Here is a 27,106-nt window from a genome sequence, read left to right on the forward strand (position 1 = left end):
GCTAAACCGATCAAGGGGAAAGCCACTCTATAAACTTTGTCAGCCCACAAGCACAGACTGACGGAGATGGACAGACAGACTGACGGAGCTAAAAGAAAATCATACACAAACAGAACACAGACACAGGAAAGGAAAGCAGATGGGAAAGACGACAGTGTCAAACCAACAAACTAAGTGACAGACCACAGAAAGACAGACTGAGGAAACAGATGGAGACACTGACAGACTAATGTACTGTAGGACAAAACAGGCAGAGAGGTTGGATGGACGGTGAGACATACAGGCAAAGACCAACTAAAGATAACTGATGGACAGACAGTCCAGCGGACAGACAGAGGGACTTGAACAGATATCATAGAGCAGTGGTTCTCCAACCTTTTCAGGTCAAGGACCCCCAAATTGATTTGCATTTCGCCGCGGACCCCCATTTGAAAAGGTTTTGTGCCAGGGACCCCCAGAAGAGCAGATTTATGTTAATAAACAGGTCCGGGTGACCCAGATTTGACTTTGAGAACCACTATCATAGAGAACAAATTGTATGTGTAAAATGTATGGGCTGTGAACACAATGGACCATACATAACCTGTTGGATCCTGAGTTCAACTGAACCTCAAAGCTATAATCTATTAAATATTAATGGCAAGGGAAACTGCAGTTGAGTTGTAACATGGAAGAGAGAGTGGAAATGCATGCTACTGTCTGGTAAAAGAGCTTGTTAACTGCAATTAGTGGATGTATTTCTTGTTTTGATTATTTTACATGTTTTTTTATGCGTTGAGTGGTTTTCATGACCCTTTGATTCATGCTCACGCTCCATAGAATAGTTAACCTCATTGATTTGATTTGAATTGTGATGTTAAAGAGAAGATAATGATGCTGTGATGTTGTCGCACCACAGACTTTTAAAAGGCAGCCTTTGTTTTAATAGAGGCATCTGGGTAAAACCATAATATTGCCAAATACAAGAGGTTATGTTTTATTTTGACAGAAATGGACACTATGTCCATGCTGGCATTGATTTAATTGTTATTAAGACATTGTTATTAAATCGATCGGTTTAATGTTTCACCTTTGGCATCTGGGTAAAACCCATAATATTCCCAAATACAATATGTGCTTTTCATTGACACTAAAGCCAGTCGTCCTCGACTCTTCCATGCTGGCATCGATTTCACTGAGTTCCATGCTGTGACGTAACTTCCTCTGTAAAACACTTACCGGTATTTACAATAAGTTCAACAGGTCAACTCCTCTGAAATAAATCTCTCCGTTTCTGCAAACCACAGGGTCCAATTCTCCATCTCAAATCCAAAACATGCAATGGCTTCCAATTACTGTATTTCAGTTCACAACATGTTGTGCGTTGAGAGCTTGTAGATCTTGTTTTCGCTATTTTTGAAAGTGTGATTTAGATTTTCATCTATAATGGCAAAATGGGGACGACAGATTGAAAATGGATAAACATATATTTTTGGCGTATAAAATGGATAAACATATATATTTGGCGTATAAAATGGATAAACATATCTTTTTGGGGGTATAAAATGTTCCTCTGAATTGTGACATGACTGTGCACAAAGTACATGTAGTTAAAACATAATTCATACCTTTTTGTAAAGTTATATAGATTGCAATCATAATGTGTGGTTGTCACAAAACCCTAAGTCACAACTTCACAACTTCGTGGCACGCCTCAAGTCGGCACATCATTTGGGAAAAACTGGTTTAAAGTAATCTCTAGGCTCAGCAACAGGTTTGTGTTGAAGTGTAGATCAACAAATAATAAATAAAATCTGACAACCACTAAGCCTCTTTTCATCCTGGTATCTCAGTATCCACATAATCTAACTAATCTATTAAATAAACTGCATTTGACCTGTAACTAGGATGAGAGAGTGGAAATACATGATTGCTACTCTCTGGTAAAATAATTCCTCAACTGCAATTAGTGGATATTTTGCTTGTTTTGATCGTTTTTATGGTCTTTTGCGTTGAGTGGTTTTCATGACCCTTGGTTTAATGCTTGCGCTCCATAGAGTAGTTAACCTTGTGGATTTGATTTGGATTGTGAAGATGAGAAATTAATAATGGAACATAATGCTGTGATATTGTCGCACCAAACACAGACACAGACTTTTAAAAGGGAGCTTTTGTTTGAACAGACGAGACATTTATTTAAACCGATTGATATTTGACCTTTGGCATCTGGGTACACTGATATTAAATCGATCGTCTTAAATGTTTCACCTTTGGCATCTGGGTAAAACCTATAATATTCCTAAATACAAAATGTTATGTTTTTCTTTGACACTGTGTCCATGCTGGCATTGATTTCACTTAGTTCTGTGCTGTGAGGTAACTCCCCTTGTAATGGACAGAGGCTTATTTACGCCAATAATGGTCTTTTATTAAACTCTGTAAGCTTCAGGATCCAACTCTTCATCTCAAAAATATATATAATTTTTTGGGATGGTTTACATTCACTTTTGGGCAGTGGTGGAACTGCGGTTATTTTCAAATGGCCAAAATGTATATAGGGTGTTAATTCATGTTTTGTAATAATAATCTAAATATACAAAGTAACTAGTAACTAATGTTTGCAAATAATTGTAGCGGTGTAAAAGTACAATATTTGCCTCTGAGATGTAGTGGAGTAGAAGTAAAAGTAATGAAAATTGGAATTACTCCAGTAAAGTAAAAATCACACCCAGTGTGAAGTGGGCGGTGTGGTCATCACAGTGGTCATCATAGTGATGGAAGCTCACTTCCAAAAAAAATGGATTTTTGGAAGTGCATAATCCTATTTATAGGTTATTAACCCATTAAGACCTGAGGCCGATTCTACATGTCTCCTAAATCCCAACAGTATTCTGAAAAACGTATGTTTCTATGTCAGTGGTTCTCAAACTTTTTCATTTCAAGGACCCCCAAAATGATATGTATTTGGCCACGGACCCCCATCAAAATATTTTGTTAGGGACCCCCCAGAAGCAAAGATTTTAGTTAAAAATGTTCGCTTTAAAAATATATATATTCAAAGATTTGCACACATTTTCACGATTTTTCTAAAATAGCAGATCTACAAGCTCATAGCGCGGCTATGAGCTTGTATATCTGCTATTTTTGAATAGCCCAAAGTGTAAAATAATGCTTTTTAGCTAAAATCTAAAAATGACACAGTTCCAGGTCTTAATGGGTTAATGTCATCATGTGTCTCGCTAGCCAATCACAGTGCTGAATAGAGTCAGCCAATAGAGTCAGCCAATCACAGTACAGCTAGGGGTGTACTAATGAGCCAATCACAATACAGCTAATGAGGTGTCCCAACCCCACTTATAGGGGCGGCTACACCGCCCAAAAATACCTTAAAATTGTACTTAAGTACAGTACTTGAGTACATGTACTTAGTTACTTTACACCACTGCTTTTGGGAGAGTTCAAATTCTATTTTGGGATGTTTCTGGGTTGGTGGTAAAAAGCGTTAGTCTACTCTAAGCCCTGCTACCTGGGATTCAACCCTAGGCATCCTGCGTGGGAGGCAACATTTCTACTGCTCTTCCCAGAGGAAATCCCTGCTTGACAAGGGAAGATATTGCGCTTATGAGCTTGAAGCAGTACTGCTTATCAACCAGTAGGTGTCCTACCCTACACCAGGTCTAAATGTCTCAATGGAAGAGTTGTGAGACCACCTCCAACCACTGCATATGTGCTAGTTATATTGTATTACCAAACTCTACCATACAGATTGGTTAAAATATTCATTATAATAAGCTACGCGTTCAAGCTTTAAAAGAGTCTTTTTAGTGACATGAGTGAAGTCATGGATTGGGTCTAATAAGGACAATGGAGATGGACTGGATTCTGTGTGAGACTCTGCACACTGTGGCTGGCCTAAATGATTGTAGAGCTTTAAAGGCCTATGCATTCTAGACTTTTAGTGTTGAAATGAAATCGGTTCGGGATGGGTCCCCGACCCAATTTTATTTTGGCACTAAAAGTGTAGTATGCATTGGCCTTAAGCCTGACTTATAATTAGTTGCCGGTGTAACGAACTGAAAATGGTAGATCCAGAAGCACATAACGTTGCGACGTGATGTGAGCTCATATATTTGCTATTTTCTCTGCGCAACACATGGCAAACAACCAAATATAAATCAAGCATAACAATGGTGAGTGGGGGCTTGGCTAATGATATAAAAGTGAAGAAGTTTGCAAGTTGCCTGATAAATGAATGAATTCTCTTTTATAAGCTTTATTTTCAGTGTACATACATGTTTTAGTTTTACGTCCAATGCTGTTGTTGTGCATGGTTCATTGCTGTTGTACATTTTTACTTGTTCAGACAACAAAAGTGGTTGTCAACCTTGAGGGGGTTTTGATTTCCATCCGTGGGTGAAAAGTTGGAAACTATAGTAAATAAAGCTTTAAAGATGAAAGATGAGTTTGTGAATGTTTAGCAGCTCACACTGTGGCTGTGGGTGTTCAAAGCATTAGGGTCACTTGGTATTTCCATGAAACTGAAGAGTGAATTCAGGGGAAAGCTCCAGTATTTCACTTAAACCCACTTCAGTCAGTACTTCAACTGGAGAAGTAGATAAACAGGAAGAGACAAGTAAAATAATGATTACTCCGTCACCTCCTCAAGAGTTCCGATTTGAATTTGGCACCAAGCACAAATGTGAATTCACTTTTTTGTTTTGCATGTGTACAAATCTGATTTGTTTTCTCTTCTTTCAACAGTGGAACAGGAGCAGATTCAGAAGAGAACCTTCACTAACTGGGTGAACGCTCAGCTGTCCAAGGTGAGCGCATCATCAGTACAGGGTGACACAGTTTACAATGTAGACATTCATTGCTCTTTATGTAGAACAGGGATTCCCAAACTGTGGTGCGTGCACCCCCTGGGTTGCGCAAGCTGCTTTTAGGAGGTGTGTGACATTAATAGTGTAATGGTGGTGCTGGTGTTATAATTAAAAATATTATCAACACATATACATTTCTCTGAACTTTGACCTTTCACTAAACAACCTCAGTAGGTCACTTCACCTTTTCTTTTCAAACCATGTGAGATGGTCATATTCTATCACTTGTAAACATATGGTAACATTTTTACTGCACCAAATTGGAGAAATCTCACTTCATAATCACCTATTCTAGAGCAACTTATAAAGTGAAAGGTCAGAGGAAGTGCCATGAACACTTGGTAAGGCATTAGAATGCTAAGATAACAAGGACATGCTACAAAGTAACTAGGATTGAGTCTGAAGAAGTGGGGGTTTAGACATAAGGTTGAGCACATGGTTGTTGTTTCAAGGTTAATAACACAGAGTTAAATTAAGCCACAACATTTTGGGGGTATTAATCACACACTCAGGCCCAAACATTCTATGCAATGAAATATCTTTAATTCCAGCTGGCATGAGTGATGTGTTTTGAACACTCAAGCTGAGTGTTTGTTTTGCTTAGTGGCTGAAAGAAAGGCACAGCCTGAGCAAAAAAGTAAAAGTACCTAAAAATGTTACCTAAGTACAGTACTTGAGCAGATGTACTTAGTTACTTTACACCACTGCTCATGCCATCTTGAATGAAAAATCCTTGTAAAGTTTTTGTGAGTTTGTCCACAATTTTAACTGCAAGATTACTTTCTTGCAGTTCTCAGTACCTCTTGTACCACTATGCTGTGCACTATGCTGTGCGTTTAGCTGTTTTAATTTGACTTCTATCTAAGTCTGCACAGCTTTGGTGTTATTTTTGGTTTGCTTACTTTCACATGTATATATGTTGCCATTTATTTTTTCTGTTATATTTATTTATACTAAGCATTTCTCCGCTTTTCTGTACTCATTCTTGTACTGGATAACTGATATATGAGCACTGTGCAGTTTTCCATGGGTCATGTTTCACATGCATGGACATTGTTGTGATGGTGATGCCATGTCCTTCAGACAGTCACCATGTGCAGTAGTGGACAGGACACTGCTTGGCAGTGAGTCTCTCTGTTGCTCATTCCAGAGGTCAGCTGTACATGTGACGGGGGGTTTGGCAGGGGTGGGTGGGATCACTGGGGGGAGGTGCAGTGTTGTGTAAATATAGTCTGGAGGAGCAAGGTTCACAGCAAGCAGACAGACAGCGACAGACGGCCAACCCCCGCCCCCTACACTACACCGGTGGTTCTCAACTTTTCTTAATGTCAAGGACCCCCAGTTTAATATGCATTAGGCCATGGCATGGACCCCCAGTTTTTTAAAGTTATGTTTTCAGGAATCTTTTATTGACTTATTTTTTTTTGACAGTGACAGTGGAGAGAGAGACAGGAAATGTGGAATGAGAGTAGGGGAATGATATTCAGCAAATGGTCCGGCCGACAGGGAATCGCACCAGGGACTCGCTGATCAGGGCATTGGAAGGGTCCTTTTGGTTCCATTTGTGCACTCTTGGAGTGATAGAGTCATGAGGGCCCATTTGGTTCTTATCAATCATTATATAGCTTGGGACTCCCTGAAACCCCCTCAGGGGCCCTATGGGAGTCCTCGGACCCCACTTTGAGAACCAGTAACCTGCACCACTATCACTACTGCACCCACATCACAACTACGGATGCTGTGAGGATTGCACAATTATGGTTCATCATGCTTAGTCTGGTTGTTTTGCACATGCTTTGAGCATGATTAGTAGTCCTGATTTTTCTTTTTTTATCAGCTTTTCACTTTTTCATCACTTTCAGTCACTTTTTCCTCATTGGCTGGCCTAGAATGAGGGCTCGCCAATGGCTTCCCATGTCCTCTCAGAATATGGCATAGATAACAACTACGCAGCATATGGGATCTAACTAGGGATGCGATACTGTGTTCGGCCACTGTATATATATATCTCTATGGTAAATATGTGGCGCTGTTCCTCACTCGGCCAGCCAATCAAAGGGCTAGCTCAGTTTTGCAGAAGCTGCCATCTTGTTTAGTGTTTACATTACTAAACACATGTATGACATAGTGTGTTTAGTCAGAATGCTATACTGGCCATGTCCGATAAAGAAAATGTTTATGGGACGTTTTTTGGACCGTGTTTGAAACGCTGTCCAATTCGCTTTGCAATTTGCATATCCGGTCTACAGCGGACACGGAAACAGCTAGTTTGTGTTCATGTATGTGTGAGTGTAAATGATCAGATACAGTAGGCGGGATCTAAACAACCTAGTTATGCATGTTTGGTCTGTGAGCGTCAGCCAACAAACTAGAGCCAACTGGATGGTGGGGAGAATTACGTACCAGCTGTGGCCTGTTCACATTAGAGTTCACACAGTAATGGAAACTCATATTTGTCTCCGCCAGGCAGAGACTATGTTTTGCACCTTGTCCGTCCGTCTGCATGTCTGTGATCAACACGGATCTGTCAGATTTTCGTATTCCATCCTGACTGGCTAAGATTGGCATCTAAAGTTTGCAGGAATGGCCCGTGAAACTTTGCACGCACATTCCCACTAGGCAGAGGAAGAAATGCCACCCTTTTCACATTGACCAGTTATAGCGCCACCAGGAGGCCGATTTTTGCTAAACTAATTATTTTATATATATTCCATCCTGATTGCTGGCCCACAAAAACCTACCTGACCTGGCGAAGACCTGTGCTCCGAGGAGCACTTGAGTTCAACATGTAATATTATTACATACACATTGCACATGTTGTGTGTCATACAGTACACTGTACAGTGTGTCGAACTCTCAGGGAATGGCATCTTATATAAATATAGCCTAATGGGTCGACGGTGGGTGGACGTCACAAATGTAACATCCGGACTTGCGAAGCGCACCATTGCTCCAATCCGCACCGAACTTGGCACAAACACTGATCAGGGGTCTGCCATGAGAATAGGCGCACCAGGGGCCACACGTTTCAGATGGCCATAACTCTGTGACCATTGCTCTGATCAGCGCAATATAGGACTAATCTAGTACATAATAAAGCCAGTGAAAACCTTTCACGTACCTGCAAATATTACACAGTAGGGGTTGTTGTACTTATTTTTGTATGTTTTACCCATTCAGTTTTTGAATCACCTATCAATATGTAAACATTTGAACTTCACTGTCCTTATGTTGGAGAAACTAGTCCCTTTGCGAGTTACAGTGTCATTTATACTACTGTGTGTGTGTGTGTGTTGTGACAGAGGAAGCCATCATGCATGGTGCGGGACCTGTTCAATGACTTTCGTGACGGCTCTAGGCTGCTGGATCTGTTGGAGGTGATGAGTGGGCAGCGAATGGTAAGTCTGTCTGTCTTGTCCGTCTTTCTCAGCCCAGTCCCTCTCAGCTCAGCTCAGCTCAGCCCGGCACTAAACATAGCATCTGTTCTTTCATCCAATTGATTCCACTGGCCCTGTGCGCTACTGAAACCTTAACCAGACACGTAGAGTAGTGAGGGGATGGAGCTCAATGATTCACCTGAAGCTGCATAGGGGCTGGAAGGGATGACACTTTTATCTCTTCAAATATTTAACCCATTCAATCCAGGAACGCATCTGTGTCATTTTTAGATTTCTTTGGCATTCAAAAATAGCAGATATACAAGCTCATAGCTCGGCACCGAGTTCCGCGCTACAAGCTTGTAGATCTGCTATTTTTGAAAAATCTTGAGAATGTGTGCAAATCTTTGAATATATATGTATATTTAAAGCAAACATTTGTAAAATATTTAGTTCCAGGGACCCCCTTAGAAGCCAAGATTTGAGTTACAAATATTACAAAAATATATTTCAAAGATTTGCACAAATGTTCACGATCTTTCAAAAATCTACAAGCTCCTATTTTTTAATAGCCAACGTATAAAATAAGTATTGTTTGCAAGTGGCATTAATATTTGTTGCAGATTAATTAATAGTGTAAGAGTGTAAAACCTACACTAGCTATGTGTGTAATCGTTAATAGTGGACCCATGTTGGAGTACTGCACTTCTGTTCCCAAGAGGAACGGCTTGGATGATCTGTTGAGTCATAAATAAGGACGGATACAGGCTAGTGTGTATCATATTTATGTTTCTTCCAGGGTCGTGAGAGAGGCAGAGGTATGTTTCAACATAGGAGCAACATTGAGACAGCTCTGTCCTTCTTAAAGAAGAAATCGGTAAGGGACAATTGGTGTGTGTGTGTGTGTGTGTGTGTGTGTGTGTGTGTGTGTGTGTGTGTGTGTGTGTGTGTGTGTGTGTGTGTGTGTGCATTCAGTCCATGTGCAATCTTTTCCTATTCATTTTAGTCTTCCTGGTAAGAAAAAAAATTTCCTCTTCCCAGATTAAGCTAGTCAACATTAACATTCCCGACATCATCGATGGTAAGCCCTCCATCATCCTGGGACTCATATGGACCATCATTCTACAATATCATGTAAGATTCAAAGAACACAAGAGAGAGTTTGCTGTGTTTGTTCGGTGTTTCTCAGGTATTAAACATTATTCGGTTATGAAAGAATTTCATACAACCTTAAAGTCACACACAAAATGTTCCAGAGAATGCAAAAAACAAATGTTTATTAAAAGGGTTTTCACGCAGTAGTGTCTGTGTATTAAACATCCGCTAAATGCCTAAAACTCAAATCTTAGCCAGTAACATTAATTCCATGAAATGGAAACGGTACTCAGTAAAATCCTGTGTAAATGTTTTTGTAACTCAGGGAGGGGGTACACCTGTAATGAAATTGACATTTGAGTTTGTTTACTCTCAGAGTTAAATGAACACTGAGGATTTGACCGTGTACCCTTGCGTTGTTTTTGCAGATTGAGGAGCTGGCCAGTAGTCTGTCATTCAGCTCCCGTCAATCGTCCATGGAGTCCCTGGCCAGTCTGGACAGTCGCTCCACCTCCACGTTGTCCAGCCACTCAGCCAGCAGTAGCTCCCTCCCTCCGCGGAACTCCCCACTACACAACCGCTTCAAGATCTCCGCCAAGAAAGCCCTGCTTCTCTGGGTCAGAGAACAGTGTCATAAGTACGTACCCCCTGGCTGAGCTTACAGATAGATCCATAACAATGCTTTAACCCATTTAGACCAGGAAAGCATCTGACTGTGTCATTTTTAGATTTTTTTGGGATATAAAAAAATAGCAGATATACAAGTTCATAGTGCCGCTCTATGAACTTGTTTAATCGTTTTTGCAAATATTTGAATATATATATTTTCAAGCAAACATTTGTAACTCAAATCTTTGCTTCTGGGGGTCCTTGGAACAAAATATTTGACAAATGTTAAAAAAATATATATTCAAAGATTTGCACACATTTTCACAAATAGCAGATCTACAAGCTCATAGCACGGAACTCGGTTCTGCGCTATGAGCTTGTATATCTGCTAATCTTGAATAGCCAAATACATTTTTAAATGACAGAGATGAGTTCCCTGTTTGAATGTGTTAAATATACAGCACAAGCAGTGTTGGGTAGTAACGAATTAATAATAAATTACTGTAATATTATTACTTTTCCCAGTAACGAGTAAAGTAAGGTATTATTCTGCCAAAACAGTAATATAATACCATATTACTCCGACAAAAAAGGCCTCGTTACTCGTTACTGATGACGAGCGTCATTTATTTTGCTCATTCATTCATTTAATATGTATGTACTCTCCGTCTCTCGTAGAGGCAAGTTGTTGCATCATGCAAAAATAGAGTAGATCTACAAGCTATCAACCTACGTCAACTGAGATGCTTTTTAGCTTGCAGATCAGTTCTTTTTAGCACGCAGCCTGCGCACAGTTATGACGTAGCGCATGACCCGTATGCGACCGCCGCGTCGTGTATTTCTCCGCCGTTCAAAAAGCTCTCAAACTTCTATTTTGAGGCACGGAATTTACTTATAAGATATCATTCGGATAGAATTTAGTTGTTTAACTTCATATATATGGTCAATTAATCATGACAGAGCCTATTTAAAAATAAAAATTCAGAGAACCGGCAGGGGCAGGCAGTGACACGCATTGTATCCGAATAAAGCAACCTATTTTCGGCATGGCCCTTTCAGAAGTCCCCCTGCGTCACTTGTCTGGTGGTCGGGGAAACGAACTGCTGATGAGGAGAGGAAACAGTGTTCCTCTCCTCTCCTCTCCTCTTCTCTCCTCTATATCATTGGTTCTCAAAGTGGGGTCCGGGGACCCCCAGGGGTCCTTGAGGGAGTTCCAGGGGGTCCCCAGCTAAATGATAGATTAGGCACCAAATGGACTGTGAGAATGTCCGATTTGCGGCTGGAAGCAGTACAGAGGCCTGGAGTAGGGTTTAACCCGAAGGTGTATTTATTCATCACCATTGGCATATATGGATAATCTGTACAGCACCCTTGGCATGGTGGTGTTTGTCTCTCCTCTCACAGCTCTCTACTGGCAGCCTTTTATAGCCAGCTGGGCAAATGAGCTTGGACTGCACCATGTCAAGGGGTGTTTTCTATCTAGCATATATACATAACTAGCCATACAATAAATACATAACCCACATCAATTATCTTAAAACTTCAATGAACAACAAATGCAAATAAGTTCTTCACACTACTACAACAATACACCACCACAATATCAACAACTACAAATGTATATCACAACCCCCCTCTGCCATTCTGACTTGGTTCAGCCCAATTACACTGGCCACAGAACCACTTGGTACATGTTAAGCTTTTCAATCAGGACTTAGCATTACCCTCTCTCTTGCACTCATACATTTCACATTGCACTTGCCCCTCATGATAATCATTCAATAATAAAATCATGTGCAAAATACAACTGTGCAAAATACTATAAAGTGCCAAACATTAGTAACAGAGGTCTTCTCTGTTACATTACCCTCCCCCTCTCCAAGCTCCTCAATCCTCATGGATGCCTTGGAAGGTCACAGGAGACTCAGTCGCAACATTTTCCCTCTCCTCTCCAAGTTCCTCAATCCTCTGTCACTTGGAGCAGGCTATGGGACACTCGCACGGTCGCACCCTTTCCCCCCCTCTCCAAGCTCCTCAATCAGCATGGGCTTGGTAGAGGCTCTGGGAGACATCTTCACACCTCGTTGTAGTTGTCATTCACCGTCACTTTGTTGTAGTTCATTGTCCTTAATGTCCATTAAAACACATCGGGAGATCCACTTGTGGCTCTCTCTGGGGTCTGGCACCCCTGGTCACCCTGGTTTCCTCATCAGAGTCTCTCCTCATCTTGCCGATCGGCAGGTGGAACTGCTGAAGCAGGTACTGCATACGCTTCGGTCTCCACTCCCGACACGAGGACTCCCTCCATGGGCTTGTCTCTGTCTGCCCGCGTCCGGACAACAGACCTCCCCATCTCTCCACACTCCTCGCGCCTTCCCCCTGGATTCGCCGCTGGCATGGCTCCTGGGTCAGCTGATGAGTTGACTCTGGCATCTGATGACTCCTGCTCGTTTTCTTCTTCACTCTTTCTATCATGGCCTCGGTACTGTGACATGGGATCCCACTTCTGACACCATTTGTGAGAATGTCCGATTTGCGGCTGGAAGCAGTACAGAGGCCTGGAGTAGGGTTTAACCCGAAGGTGTATTTATTCATCACCATTGGCATATATGGATAATCTGTACAGCACCCTTGGCATGGTGGTGTTTGTCTCTCCTCTCACAGCTCTCTACTGGCAGCCTTTTATAGCCAGCTGGGCAAATGAGCTTGGACTGCACCATGTCAAGGGGTGTTTTCTATCTAGCATATATACATAACTAGCCATACAATAAATACATAACCCACATCAATTATCTTAAAACTTCAATGAACAACAAATGCAAATAAGTTCTTCACACTACTACAACAATACACCACCACAATATCAACAACTACAAATGTATATCACAACCCCCCTCTGCCATTCTGACTTGGTTCAGCCCAATTACACTGGCCACAGAACCACTTGGTACATGTTAAGCTTTTCAATCAGGACTTAGCATTACCCTCTCTCTTGCACTCATACATTTCACATTGCACTTGCCCCTCATGATAATCATTCAATAATAAAATCATGTGCAAAATACAACTGTGCAAAATACTATAAAGTGCCAAACATTAGTAACAGAGGTCTTCTCTGTTACATGGACCCTTATGGGTCTGTAACTCTGAGAGTGTACACATGGAGTTAAATTGACATAGATTTTACAATATAAATTGCGGTCCAAATTATAGAAATGCCATTAAATGGGGCTCTGTAGCCTAATGCATGTCAAACTGGGGGTCCTTGAAATTAAAATGGTTGAGAATCACTGCTAGAGCCGTAAAAAAATCTTCTCTTATGGGGGTCCCTGGCATATATTTTGAAATGGGGGTGACATGAAAGAGTTTGAACCACTGCTCTATATCTCCTCTCCTCTCTCCTCCCCCCCTTGCATTTTGGCTAATTAATATTGACTGGTGTAAGTCAGATATGTTGAAAAGGTTAAGAAATGTTCAAAAAGTTTACTTTATTGTTTCAGTTTTTGAGAGGCTGCAGCCAGTGTGTGCAGTTCAGATTGATGTTGTTCCTGTAAGGATAATTATTGCTCCAATTCCGCGGGGAAAGTAATATAAAGTAATACGTAATATATTACTCTTGATTCCAAGTAATAAGTAATATAATAGTATTACTTTTCAAAGGAGTAATAAGTAATAAGTAACATATTACTCTCCTAAGTAATATAGCCCAACACTGAGTACAAGTGTACTTGAGATCAGAGCTCCACTCATAGGGTATTGTTAGAACTGATGAAGTTTCCAGATATTAGATCTAACATTACAGCATTATGGCATTATACAACTACCAGCAGTAGTACTAATACATCAGTGTAATTCTCTGACCTGTCTCTCCATCTTCAGGGCCGGCTGTACTCTGAATGTGAAGGACTTTAAGGCCAGTTGGAGGAGCGGGGTAGTGTTCCTGGCCATCCTCTATGCCCTACGGCCAGACCTGGTGGACCTCTCCAAGGCCAGGACCAGATCCAACAAGCAGAACCTGGAGGAGGCCTTTCGCACTGCCGAGAGAGAGCTACGGATCCCCAGACTGCTGGAACCCGACGGTACGCCACTTAGTTTGTTCACATTCTGACACCGTAGCATGTAAATAACAAGTAGAGTAAATTATTATTTCTAATGTAATTAATGTAAGGTCCTTCAAGGCCTTGGTATTCTAGCTCAGTGGTTCTCAGCCAGTGGACCTTGATATGAAAAAGGCTGAAAACCACTGTTCTAGCCCTATAATCAGGAAGTAGTTAGGCCTGATCTGGTCATTCACCTGGTGTTTTTGTAGTTCTAGCTGTCTTATCGGGTTCTAGTTAGGCCCGGTAGGATGGAAAACCAGCAGTACCAGGGGTCCTGAAGACTGGATTTGAGAACCACAATTTTTCTGTGTGTACCATGTAGACACAGACCTATAGTTCTTGTGTCATAGGTTAGAATCTGGCTCAATATGTCATCCCTGGTCATCCCGTATCTTTTGTATGTGATCTTCTGCCCTAGCAGCGATATGTCATGTTCACAGTTTAGCAGACTGTTGTGACTGTGTTCTACACAGCATGCCCCAGGGTGAGAGGGGATAATGCTCTGACAGACTGCTGACTCGCTTGGCTGTTGCTCTGATTTCATATGAAACACTCGCTTGTTTGTCTCAGTTATTCCTGTTAGACACTTTATTTCCTCACATGATCAACAGGGTGTCTGAAACTGTACTTGTTTAATGGTCCTCGGAAGGTTTGGTGAAACTCTCACCAGGTACCAAAAATGATTAGCCTAATCTGTTATAGCACTGGCTTGAAGCAGGAACTGTCCTAGCCTATTGCAGTGGGCGATTTAGTCTCTATGGTGTGAGGTGGATTATGGAGGCTTGTGATTTGGATGCAGATGTGGATGTTCGCGACCCGGATGAGAAGTCCATCATGACGTACGTGGCCCAGTTCCTGCAGTATTCCAGAGACCTGCCTTTACCAGAGGAGGACATGCAGGTCTGTGTACCAGTCTCTTTGCTTTCAGCCACTCCTGCTTCCACTTTATCTACTGTTGTCTCCTTAATATTTAAAAATAATCCTGTATTTCTCTTCTCTTCTCTTCTCTTCTCTTCTCTTCTCTTCTCTTCTCTTCTCTTCTCTTCTCTTCTCTTCTCTTCTCTTCTCTTCTCTTCTCTTCTCTTCTCTTCTCTTCTCTTCTCTTCTCTTCTCTTCTCTTCTCTTCTCTTCTCTTCTCTTCTCTTCTCTTCTCTTCTCTTCTCTTCCGACACAGTTCCTGAGTCCCACTCCTTCTAAAAGTTCCTCTCCCATCAACCTGCCTATTCACTACACGCCTGCAATCTCTGCCTCTCCTCTGCGTCAGGTAGACCTGTTGACTCTCTGTCCACCTCTCTCTTGTTCACTTCTCATTCCTAATTTACCCTGCACCTAAATTATTTGTATTAGTCTCTTTTGACATTATTGATCTGTCTGTGTATCTACAATATGTGGCGGTGTCTGTCTATCCATCTTTTTGTCCAAGTTTCTTTCTTTCTTTCTTGTCTGATAAAATGAAAAAATATCTAAATATTGAATCAAGCAACTGGGGTGTCTGGGGTGCACACAGAATGTAGATGTTAAATTACCTCAGCAGTGTTTTAATGTGAAATACCCCTTCAATCTCTTTGTTTGTTTCTTTATTCTTAATTTTTTCACTTCACTCTCCTTCCTTCACATTTTGAGAAACATGCATAACATCACAAGACCCGATCAGATCTGTTCATTCACATTAACACCTGACCGGAATCCTTCTCATCTCTTGACACTCACGGCAACACCTCGGCTTCCACTAGCTAGCCACGGAACTACTCCTACCTGCCATTGGCCCACTGTGGTTTGAACAATACCAGGGTGTTCTTGTCTTGTAAGACAACAGCATTGATGACTCATAAAGCATTATCACCGTTTAGACACACCATAATTTAAACTCATTGAAATGCCACACCTCCCTCAAACTGATGTTTGTTTTACTTTTTCTCATTGAAGAGTCATACTAGCACAGCCAGGTCTCTGTTTAGTAAACCATTCAGGTCTTCAGAGCCAAATCTACTTGGGTAATTAATAGGTTGATTACTGGACAGGGCAGATCACGCAGTGCAGGACGAGTTGGTCTTGTTCTCCAAATTCATGAATGACAGGGTGTGTTCTTTCAAAATGATGAATGGCAACCAGGAGAGGCCTCATGGCAGTCATTTCTGTCAACAGTCTTCCAGCTTGCAAACTCACGCCACATCACTCATACCAAATGATCCCAGGCTAGTCATCTCGAGTGTCCGTTTTAGTTTCCACCCTTACAGATAATAATATTGGAGGGGGGGTTTGGTAAAGTGTTAAAGAAATTAAGAGATTTGGTTCACAATACATACCCAGCATGTGAGAAAAGTGATAGCCTTCACCTCACTAGCCACTAGCAAAGTTACAGATTAAATGAAATTACAGATTCAATATGACAATGTAGCCACTAGCCATATTGTAGACATTTTGAATGATGAACAATAAATACACAATAGAGTCTAGACAATAGGCCGAGCATTTTACGACCACGTGAAATGAACTCTACTAAAATAGAGTAGTTACCAAGATAACCACAGTTCCCCTATGTTCAGATGTACAGAATAGTTTAGGAGTCACATAGAAACCTCATATGAACTTCTCTGCCAGTTTGATCATGTGTTTCAAAGACGCTACAGCTGTCACCTTGTTTAGTTACATCATAAACACATTACATAACCTTCAAATTGAGCTTGCTGTAGTGAAACTTAAAATTAAGCTTAGGGTTTTTAGTCATCTGAAATTAAACCCCTTTCTGACGACAATCCAAAGGTTTGCATGAGATTTTCAGTTTCTGCTACAGAGAAATCACGTCCTGTTAGCATTTCTGCCTATGAGACCATTTATTGCTCATACAAGATCTCATACAGGTCTTTTCCAACAGTGCTGATATTTATGCCTGTCGCAACTCCAGCTATGGGCATATGAAGTGGTTTGTACTAAGTAGAAGCATGAAGAGTAACTAACAACAGACACAAATTCTGATGCTTCTTTTTAAAGAAACATATACTGTAGGAATCTGTGTTTTAGACTTGTGGGTTCTTCCTCAGAACTGCCAGTACAGTGACAGTTGCCTACCCTGGCTTGTATACAAAACACATGATCGTACTTAGGCTCTTTACTGTGTGTGTGTGTGTGTGTGTGTGTGTGTGTGTGTGTGTGTGTGTGTGTGTGTGTGTGTGTGTTGTGTGTTGTGTGTGTGTGTGTGTGTGTGTGTGTGTGTGTGTGTGTGTGTGTATCAGTGCTATGGCGGATGGATAGGGTCAAAAATATGCCATAGTCTGCACAATGTGCACATGTTTTTGTATGGATCCATGTGCATACTGTATGCACATGCACCCGCACGTGTGTGATCTTACTGTATGTGTTCTCTGGTCAGGCCCACCTGCTCCAGTCCCAAACTATCAGAACCGCTTACAGTAGTGCTGAGCCCACCAGAGCTGCAGTGGTAAACAACTCCAAACTTTCTGTTCTTAAGGCTTGAGCTGCTCTGTGTTTAATAGCACTAAAAGCAGACAACTGCATTGCTACGCAAAAACTAGAGCTTGAACATGGAAAACGTTTTGCCCAGAATATTCGTTCTTTCTTTATTCTTTCTTAACTGAATTGAGTCCAAGGACTAATTACTTTTCCCAAAATATTAAACAGACTCCAAATTACCGTTCGTAGTTTTTCACATACTGAATGATAAAGTTGTGCTTCTGAAAACCTAACCTCAACCCAAACCAGGCTGATTGTGTGAGAACTTTGGGTCAGGGCCAACTCCACGAGGTTCTGATAAACTGTCAAGCTCTACGTTCATCTAAGCAGCTGCTTCCATTCACCCACTCACAGGTTTACAGTGCTGTTGATATGAAATGGGTTTCCCAAAAGCACCCTTAAACTAAATCCACCTCTGCTTCATTAGAAGTCTATTTAAAATGCACATTATTCATTTCCTTATTTGCATTTTATTCATTACTTGTATATTTCAGGGGAAATGCAGGGATTTTTGCATATGCCTCTGAGACATACATACACGGTAATTTATCCATTTGTAACTCAGAGAGTGAATAGATGTAACCTAAATGGACCCTTTGGGTGCCTTTGGTTACATGTGTACACTCTCAGACTTAAATGAACACTGAGGATTTTACTGTGTATGTAATATCAGAGGTGTTGACACCATTAGTAGCAGCCGCCGTAGGTAAGAATCTACGTGAAATGGAAAAGACATCTAGATTAATGTACCATGTTAAGTTAAATGGGGAAATATTCATAAACTGGCCGCACTAAGCACCCAGGCAACTAAGGCCTTAACACACTAAGGACTCGGCATACTAAATACCATAGATAGTAGCACCCTAAGTACCTACAGTATCATACTAAAGTGGGCTGTATACTCTCTAAAATGCTGGAGGTTTCTCTGTTGAGAACCACCAGTGAACTGAACATGTCAACACCGTGTCAGTATACTCTTCACGTATGTCTCTTTATAGACTCCAAACGGGCCGAGCTACAGTAGTCACCAAGAGCAAACAAGAAAGTTGCGCTAACCAGAAAATACCCTCAATTATACTTAGTAGAAGGGTAACAATAGAAACAGACTGAAGTGCATATTTGTTTTGAAAAGGATGAAATGTTTTTTTAGCAAGGCTAAAATTTTTACATGTGTACATAATGAAAATGTCCTGCCAGGACATTTTCAGTCCATTTAGGTGTCCTTGAAATCTCTGCGTGATTGATATGTCAGGATACACTTGCAGGCTTGGACTCGTTCAGCAACTCTTCCCTAAAAAATATTCAGTTCAATTCACAGCCATAGTTCTATTAGAATTCTAACATACATAAATGGTCCCAAAACCTCAGTGTGGGTACAGGCAACGTATTGAATGAACCAAATGAAAGAATGAAACCCCGGGCGCAATCTTCACATAACCAGCCTACGTTATTTGTACCATTGCTTAGAGGGGGAAGTTGGAGAACTAGTAAGATGAAAGACAAAGTTCTACCTGGAGGCATGAACGTACTGCAGTGAGAGAACACACCACAACTTGTCTTTTTACTCTACACTAACAGTCAAACTCAGTAGACAGCTGCACCAATGATACAAAGCAACAACTTCTCTTAAGAAACAAAGTGGGACACTCAATTATCTCATCTACATTAGTAGAAATGAGCCAAGTAGATTAATATTCCACCTCCATTGCTCATCATAACTAACTTTAACAATGTCCCTTGCATACGATTGATTGCATGCATGCATGCATGAATGAATGAATATTACTTTGTTTACAAATAACAGATTCTGTAGTGCAAAATGTTAATGCCATTAACTGTTCTTTATATGCCATTTTGCCAGGCAACACCCAGTCAGAAGGCACAGGAAGTCACATGTTGGCTGCTGCAGGCATATGAGGAACTGCTTGAGGGATGGGACTCCACAGAGGGAGAGAGCTACGCTGAGAGATACCACGTATGTGTGATGGAAACATTGACACTATTTCCCTTTAAGCTTTTATATCTCTGGGCCCTGTGCCCCTGAGCAGTGCTTCTTTTAAATGAGGGGATCATTTAAACCTGGGACACCAGATAGCATTTAATTGATTTCCTTGTAGAATAGAACATTTGCAGTAGTCAGTTTCCCCCAGGACCAGAGCTGAAGCAATTTGGTATAGAGATAAAAAAGAAAGTGAGCAGACTTGATATAGAGGCCTTGGGGGACCCTGGTCCACTAAGTATAATACTGTAGGGTTTAAGTGGTTAATTGAGATGACCAACTCTGTGTGTGTGTGTGTGTGTGTGTCTTCAGGTGTTCCAGACCTTTGTGGTGTCCTTTAATGAGCAGCGTCGTCCCGTCATGCCCCTGCTAACGGCGATGAGGCGAACCCCCAAACTCAGCCAGGAGCAGAGAGCCCTCAGAGAGGCATGGGACGCCCTGGCTGAAAAGGTCTGTTCTACCGCAAACCTGTGAAAGATTGAACATTTTGGTGTTTTGGGTTCTATTTCATAGTTACATTTTGCAAGGGGTGCACTGGATAGATGACTGGATATTGCACAGCATCCACAGTTTGATTCAGGGAAGATAGGTATCTTCCCGCTCTGCGCCCTCAGCTTACTGTCTGACTGCACTCTCCTATGATGAAGCATAAACTACATAAAACAAATGTATTGCATTACTTTGGACATTTAAATTGTCAATCAATTGTGAATCAGTTGCCCTGTCACTTGTTGACCACATGAACCGTAACGTCTCTATTCTGGGCATATCAAAATAGCAGTTTTACAAGATCACAACGCGTAGGGAGCTTGTACAACTGCTATTTTTGGCAATGAGATTTTGGTATAACCCTTTCATTTGGTATCACCCTTGTGGCCATGTATATACGCCTAGGAGACCCCGGAAGTGTAGTATTAGTATATAGGGTTTAAGAGTGGTTAATTCTATGGCTCTTTACATCTGTCTTTCTATCTTCTTGCTTACAGTATGTTTAAATGTATCTCTGTCTGTCTGTCTATCCATCCTCGTGTTTGTGTATGTGTGCGTCCGTGCGTGCTTGCTTGCGTGCATTTGTGTGTGTGTGTGTGTGTGTGTGTGTGTGTGTGTGTGTGTGTGTGTGTGTGTGTGTGTGTGTGTGTGTGTGTGTGTGTGTGTGTGTGTGTGTGTGTGTGTGTGTGTGTGTGTATCTGTCTCAGCTGCGTGAGTATAAGGTAGAGTTGGACATGAGTCTGCCGGCTCCTCTGGATGTGGTCGGCAGTTGGCTGCAGAGGGCTGAGCAGGCTCTGTCTGAGGAGGAGGGAGACCCTCAGAACCACGGCAGGGCTGCAGATGAGGCCAGAGAGAAACAGGAGCTGCTTAAGGTACCCATCTCGAACATACAGTCCTCTTTTATACAACTAAATACACCACTGCAAGCTGCATGTGAAGCTACCTGTGTTATTGTCTGTCTCAATACACTGCCTATCTGTCTGTCTGTCTGTCTGTCTGTCTGTCTGTCTGTCTGTCTGTCTGTCTTTCCTTCTAGATCTGCATGGAGGAGATGCCTCAGCATATGAAAACCTTCCAGATGTTCCAGAACATGGATGAGTTTGGAAACATGCTGGTTCCCATTGACAAACTGGAGGAGATGAAGAGGAGGTGGGTGATTGACTGACTGGCTTCCTCTCTGTTTTCCTCTTGTTGGAGGACATGAAAAGACAAAAGTTCCCCGGTCGGGGATCAACAGAATATGACCAGATAGTGGTATTTTCCGTCAACTTGCAAGTATTGTTTTTCCCTTCTTTTTGGGGTATATTTAGTTTTTGTTAATGATAATAGCCTTGCTGCTCTTTGGCTTTCATAGGGAAAGTAAGTGGAATGGAGAGGTATTTTGTGTTTACTTACTGCTCTTCTGTGTGTTTCTCTCCACCAGGTTCACCAGTGTGAGGGTGACAGCCAAGTACCATGGGATTAAACTGGAGTACCACGAGCATCGGCACACCGCGCTGGACCTGCTGGGCCAGATCAGGACCAAGCTCCGTGTCTGGAAGAGACCCTACATCTCCCAGGAGGCGGTGCGGGTCCTGCTGCAAGAGTGGCATGTAAGTTGGAGAGACCGTTTCATACATGAAAAGGTCATACTGTATGTTCAACCCCTGTGGCAGGGAGTGTAAATCCCATGTCAGAATTGTGCTGGTGTCAAGAAGACAATATCTCAAGTTTGTTTTGAGCTCCTCCTGGATTTGTGAAATCATGATTCTTATTTGTCAGTGTATGAAGGTGATGTATTCTGCAGTAGAACTAATTTGACCAATGCATGAAGCAGATAAGTTAAGATGCTGTTAAGTTTGTTGAGTTCAAGTCAAGTTATAGTATATCTAGAAGTGACAGAGTCACAATGGAGTATGACACATACTCCAGTATGATGATGCAAGAATACAACCCAGCCATTGCAGACTGCACATATACCATACCCCATCATTACCAGATATGAGTAAACTGTGGTTCCTCTTCTCTTTGTCATTAGTATATGTCTGCCATATCTTGTCTGAATGTTGTCATTATATTTTGTTACAGGAGCTTGTGGATAAACAGGAACTCCCCTCCCTGTTGGAGTCAGCTCTCCATAAACTAAAACTTATCTCTGAGAAATACACCAGTAAATCTGCACTGGGTAGGTTCAGTTGGACTGGTAGACAACACATGCTCTCCAGTTAAACCTTCTGCATTCTTATCTAATTCACTTGAAAAAGACACAAAGTTGATAACTCTTGAGGACTGAGTTGTTACAGAGAGGGGTGTACAAAGGGGGTGTAAGTGATATGTTTTTGTTAAATAAGTGTGAAATAGCTCTATATTACCATAGTAATCATTGCTATCAAGTGTTTGTTCAGTAACAGGGGTCTCCTGTCTCTTCATCTCTTTAGTACACAGTAACACAAAACAAAATTTCAGGTCGGGATACCAATTTCATCCAGTCAGGAGAGTAACCTCATACAGGACACAGGATAAACGAGTGAAATTGCAACTGATAACTGAGCAGACAAATTGGAAAATGAAATTGAAACTGATAGGTATTGACTAAACACTCTATAGCAATGATTACTATTATACTATACTACTATACTATTATATTTTAACAACAACAAAAGAGTTTTTGTTTTAACCAAAAAACATCACCTACAGCACCTAATACTGTTCATGGATAGATAAACAAATGGATTAAGATGGATGTGCCAGGTGATTGAGCAATTTACCATTCATTGATTGGTTTGGTCGGTAATTAAATAAAAGATGAACATATCTTCTAAGTAATGTATTTACTGTAGTATTAATATGGTTATAAACTTAGATACATATCCTGACTTACTGTCTGTCTGCCTGTCTGTACAGCTGCAGACTACAACCATGTCAGTTGCCAGGTGAGAGAGCTGGAGGAAGAGATAGCTCTGGTTCTGGAGGGAGTGTCTACGGTGAAAAGCACTATGGGTAGAGTTCTGTCTGCCTGGGATTCCTACAGTGACTGTGTCAGCTCTCTGCAGGCCTGGCTGGAGCAGGGCGCTGCTACACACAACCATGGACAGAGACCTGAGGTACACACACACACACACACACACACGCGCTTTATCAACTCATTTTCCTGGGGAGCCCCTGGAGTCCCCCCAAGGAGTCCTGTAGGAACCATTGGACTAGAGGACTCAAATACAAGAAAGCAGACAGGACACAGGAGTGGCAGAATTCAAAAGGATATATATATATATATTTTTTTTTTGCCAAAAATGTTTTTTAATTGTTTTTTTTTAAAGTCTACACCTGCAACCACACGTAACTTCCACTTTATTCTTCTTCTTCCTCGTCTTTGTATTGGTATTGTTTGTGTTGGAGCGCCTCAGTGCGGCTGCAGAGTTCATTTCAGTTCAGTCTTTTTTTTTTTACACAATTCTTTTCTTAACGGTTATCGATTAATTAATCGGTAAGGCCTAACGGTAACCGGTTAATAAAATGTCTCCATTTGGCCATCCCTAACACACACACACACACACACACACACACACACACACACACACACACACACACACACACACACACACCCACACACACACACACACACACACACACACACACACACAGGCTAGGGAAAAGCCTATTGCCTACTTTAAAAAAAAAAAATCTACTGTCACTTCACCAGAGTCAGACACGCATGAATGTTTAAGAATCAAGAAGGATGTATGGTATTTGTCACTTACTCATACAGGTACAAGTAGCGAAATGTAGGTGCGGTATAGGTTCATCATTCACACCAGCAGAACAATACGTTCCAAATAGTTAATTCCAAGAATGAAATTAGAGACCAATAACATGGATACAAATGCTGTACTGTACACAAATAAGTTTGACTTCATAATGAAGCCTTCAATAAGGCTTTATTTAGACCATTTCATTTCATTTCATCTTTATTTATTTCATTTATGGTTTTACTTGATTACATTCATTTACTTTTTCCCCCTTTTTTTTTACATATTCCACAAATGAAAAGGAGCAGGAAGAAGATAAATCTTATTATACCTGCCCCTATGTACAATTAAAAGTCATCAAATAATAGATGATCTGTCCAATGTACTGTAGTCAAAACAAGTACAGCCAAAGACCTCTTGAACCAACACTTCTAAGATATCTGATAATTGTAATCTAAGATGTCATTGACAACAGCAACATCAGTGTTAGCTGGAATATTAGAGAACACTTCTGAGGCCTGCTAGCTTCCCTTGTAGTTTCAGTTCAGTCCAGTGATGCTGTTGCCTCTGTTGTTGTGCTCTCAAGAGGTGGCCTCTGGCATTTGTTAGTGGAAGATGGCATTCTGTTCCTCCTACATTCTACATTCAAAGTTTCTCTCAAAGGGGTCGAGTGAGTAAGGCACGTACCACATAGGCTCTGATGCCCCCCCCCCCCACACCCTGGGATCAGTTAGCCACTAAGAAATCAACGCCTTAGAGACCCTACCCACTTTTTCCCAACCACAAGGTTGTTTGTGGCATGGGAAAAAACATGCATCCGCACATGCGCGCACACACATACACACATACGCACATACAGTATACTGTATCTTCTCTCTTGATAAAACAGGCTTATCCATTGTGTTGTCCAGGTTTCGTCTAGCATTACATCTGAGTGGAGCTCCCGCCATGCTCATCTCAAGGAGGTGGGGAGCTTCCTGGTTGAAGTCACAGACCCCCAAACCAGCAGGAACCTGTCTGAGGAGCTACGTAGGCTCAACATACACTGGGCTGAGTTTGTCAAGAGAACCACAATTGTAAGTCACCTCCACCTTCCCTCTAATCGCTTTACTGAACACTTTATTGCCATATACTGTAATAAGGATACTTTGTGGTGATGCCCAGTAAGCAATGCTTTCACAAATGTATGTATTTGGACAATAATAGACTGTACATGTTGTATTGTGGTCTGTCCTTTAAAGGAGTAGTTCATTCCAAAAATTACTTATTTTCTATCAATTACACACCCCATGAAGCATTGAATTCATGGAGATTTTTTTGTTTTTGTCGCATACAACCATGTCAGCCACCTAAGCCAATAAAGTCTCTCCGGTAGGAGACTCAAAGGAGACTTTTTGAGTCTCCTACCAGATACATTAGCATCTTTCCGCCGGTCATCAAATTATTGGCTCAGGAATGCGATAAAAACAAAAACATCACACCCAGTGTGAAGTGGGCGGTGTGGTCACAGTGGTCATCACAGTGATGGAAGAAGTGATGGAAGAAACCATAACAAAAAAAAAACACATTTATGTTTTTTTTTAAGTTATGGTCCTATTTATAGGGCTATGCACATGTGTCATGTTTCCCTAGCCAATCACAGTCCTGAATAGACTGTGATTGGCCAATCACGGTGCAGGGTTAGGGGGGTACATTTGTGGCCAATCACAGTGCAGGATTTGGTGTGCAAATATCCAAACCTCACATATAGGGGCGGTTTCACCGCCCAAAAATATCCATGAATTCAATGCTTCATGGGGTGTGTAATTGATAGAAAATACGCAATTTTTTGGGTGAACTACTCCTTTAAAGAGTGAGTACTGTCTGTGGGTGTCATGCATTTTGAAAGTGGTAAAGAAAGTATACGGCCAGGCCCAGTCTTGCATCTAGACACGCAAGACTGGCTGTACATTTTCACTGCTGTTATTGTTACAGTACATTGTTTAATCTGTTCAAGAAACAGGATTAAAAGATTAACTCTGCTGTGATTGACAAAATCTTATGGCACTCCTTGTGTTGTCCTCTGTGGGAAACCCCACCCATCTGGGAGCATACACAAAACAGCTGAACACAAACACAGATTTGGAGTTACCCTTTGCCCCAGTTCTCATGGTTAGGTTTTTTTTCCCTCACCATGTACCGTACATCATGATCTGTGACATTTGAATCAGTCTTTTTGTTTAAAATGACTCTCACGGCTGCTCTTAATCAAGGGATGAGCCTCCAGTGCTCCACCTTTGTTTTTGTTTGTGGTGATGCGATCATTAAAAGATTGTGTAATCTTTACTTACAGTACATAAATCTTATGTACTGTATAGTAGTAAATAGGCATATATAATTATCATAGAAGACTAGTGGTGTACGTTTTTGGCCTCTTAGTGGATACAACTAAACTTGCAAAAATGTTTTATTTCATTGTACATGATACAATATAAAGCAAATATAAATACCAAACATTCATTCCTCCATGTTATGAAATCAGTAACTGATGATGGAATGTCAGGTGATTTTTCTTAAATGGATGTAGTGTATTTTAAAAATGTACTCTTGTCTCATGTCTTGTGCTCCCCCAGGATGTCGTGGCTGAGCCCGGTGAAGGAGCCGAAACCAGACCTCATGACCCCCAGGCTCTGATCAGAGAAGCTACTCAAATCCTCACGGAGCCTGTAGAGGCCATGTCAGGACCCCTGCGCACCTACAGGAAGAGAATACAGGTGAATTTGACAGAGTGGAACTTTTATTGCATGAAGATAAGTTAGATGTTACTTTAATGTCTATGGTTATCAGAACACTTGGGATTGGGACCAAGAGCATGAAAGTAGAGGGTTACAAAGGATTATATATATATATATATATTGTATATATACACACACACACACCGTACATACATATCTCTGGTAAAGTCTGTGATTTCCTCTGACTCCATGTGTCTCTCTGCTGTCTAGTTCATGATGAGGAAGGTGAAGGAAGTGGACCTAGATGCCGTGTCTCCTTCTCCAGAATGTTCAGCAGACCAGTTACACAAGCTGAAGTTGGCCATGCCTGAGGTAGGGACACATCTATTCTCTCCTCTACTTCTGTCTATAATAACCATATAGATAAAACTATAGAGGAGACATCCAACTTACCTGATTCCTGTTCTGAACTTGGTTAAAGAGTTGAGTTTTCTTTTTTCTTTACATTTTTGTCTGTTTGTTTACTTTTTAATGAAAAGTAATGAGGATAAGACAACAGTGCCTGTCTAGAATGACACAAAAAAGTAGACCTTTGATTATAATAGCTCCAAGAGAATGAATCATGTTTTTTTTCTTGCTCTACTGAAAACCATAAAAAAAGCACA

At 41.3% G+C, this 27,106-nt stretch overlaps 1 protein-coding gene across 1 annotated transcript in view; it reads left to right on the top strand.

The window, feature by feature from the left end:
* syne2b (spectrin repeat containing, nuclear envelope 2b) overlaps positions 1-27,106 on the top strand; it is a 188,590-nt gene that overhangs the window by 15,632 nt on the left and 145,852 nt on the right. Inside the window, exons 3-21 of the mRNA XM_080414797.1 lie at positions 4,741-4,802; positions 8,165-8,260; positions 9,039-9,116; positions 9,281-9,373; positions 9,763-9,971; positions 13,823-14,022; positions 14,843-14,943; positions 15,218-15,307; positions 17,414-17,482; positions 19,376-19,489; positions 19,826-19,963; positions 20,710-20,874; positions 21,039-21,151; positions 21,426-21,594; positions 22,070-22,166; positions 22,886-23,085; positions 24,639-24,803; positions 26,340-26,480; positions 26,712-26,813. Coding sequence (XP_080270923.1) covers positions 4,741-4,802; positions 8,165-8,260; positions 9,039-9,116; positions 9,281-9,373; positions 9,763-9,971; positions 13,823-14,022; positions 14,843-14,943; positions 15,218-15,307; positions 17,414-17,482; positions 19,376-19,489; positions 19,826-19,963; positions 20,710-20,874; positions 21,039-21,151; positions 21,426-21,594; positions 22,070-22,166; positions 22,886-23,085; positions 24,639-24,803; positions 26,340-26,480; positions 26,712-26,813 — 2,402 coding nt within the window. The remainder of the gene's footprint in view (positions 1-4,740; positions 4,803-8,164; positions 8,261-9,038; positions 9,117-9,280; positions 9,374-9,762; positions 9,972-13,822; positions 14,023-14,842; positions 14,944-15,217; positions 15,308-17,413; positions 17,483-19,375; positions 19,490-19,825; positions 19,964-20,709; positions 20,875-21,038; positions 21,152-21,425; positions 21,595-22,069; positions 22,167-22,885; positions 23,086-24,638; positions 24,804-26,339; positions 26,481-26,711; positions 26,814-27,106) is intronic.

Source organism: Gymnoscopelus braueri (assembly GCF_963280865.1).
Source record: "Gymnoscopelus braueri genome assembly, chromosome: 19".
Taxonomy (NCBI): domain Eukaryota; kingdom Metazoa; phylum Chordata; class Actinopteri; order Myctophiformes; family Myctophidae; genus Gymnoscopelus; species Gymnoscopelus braueri.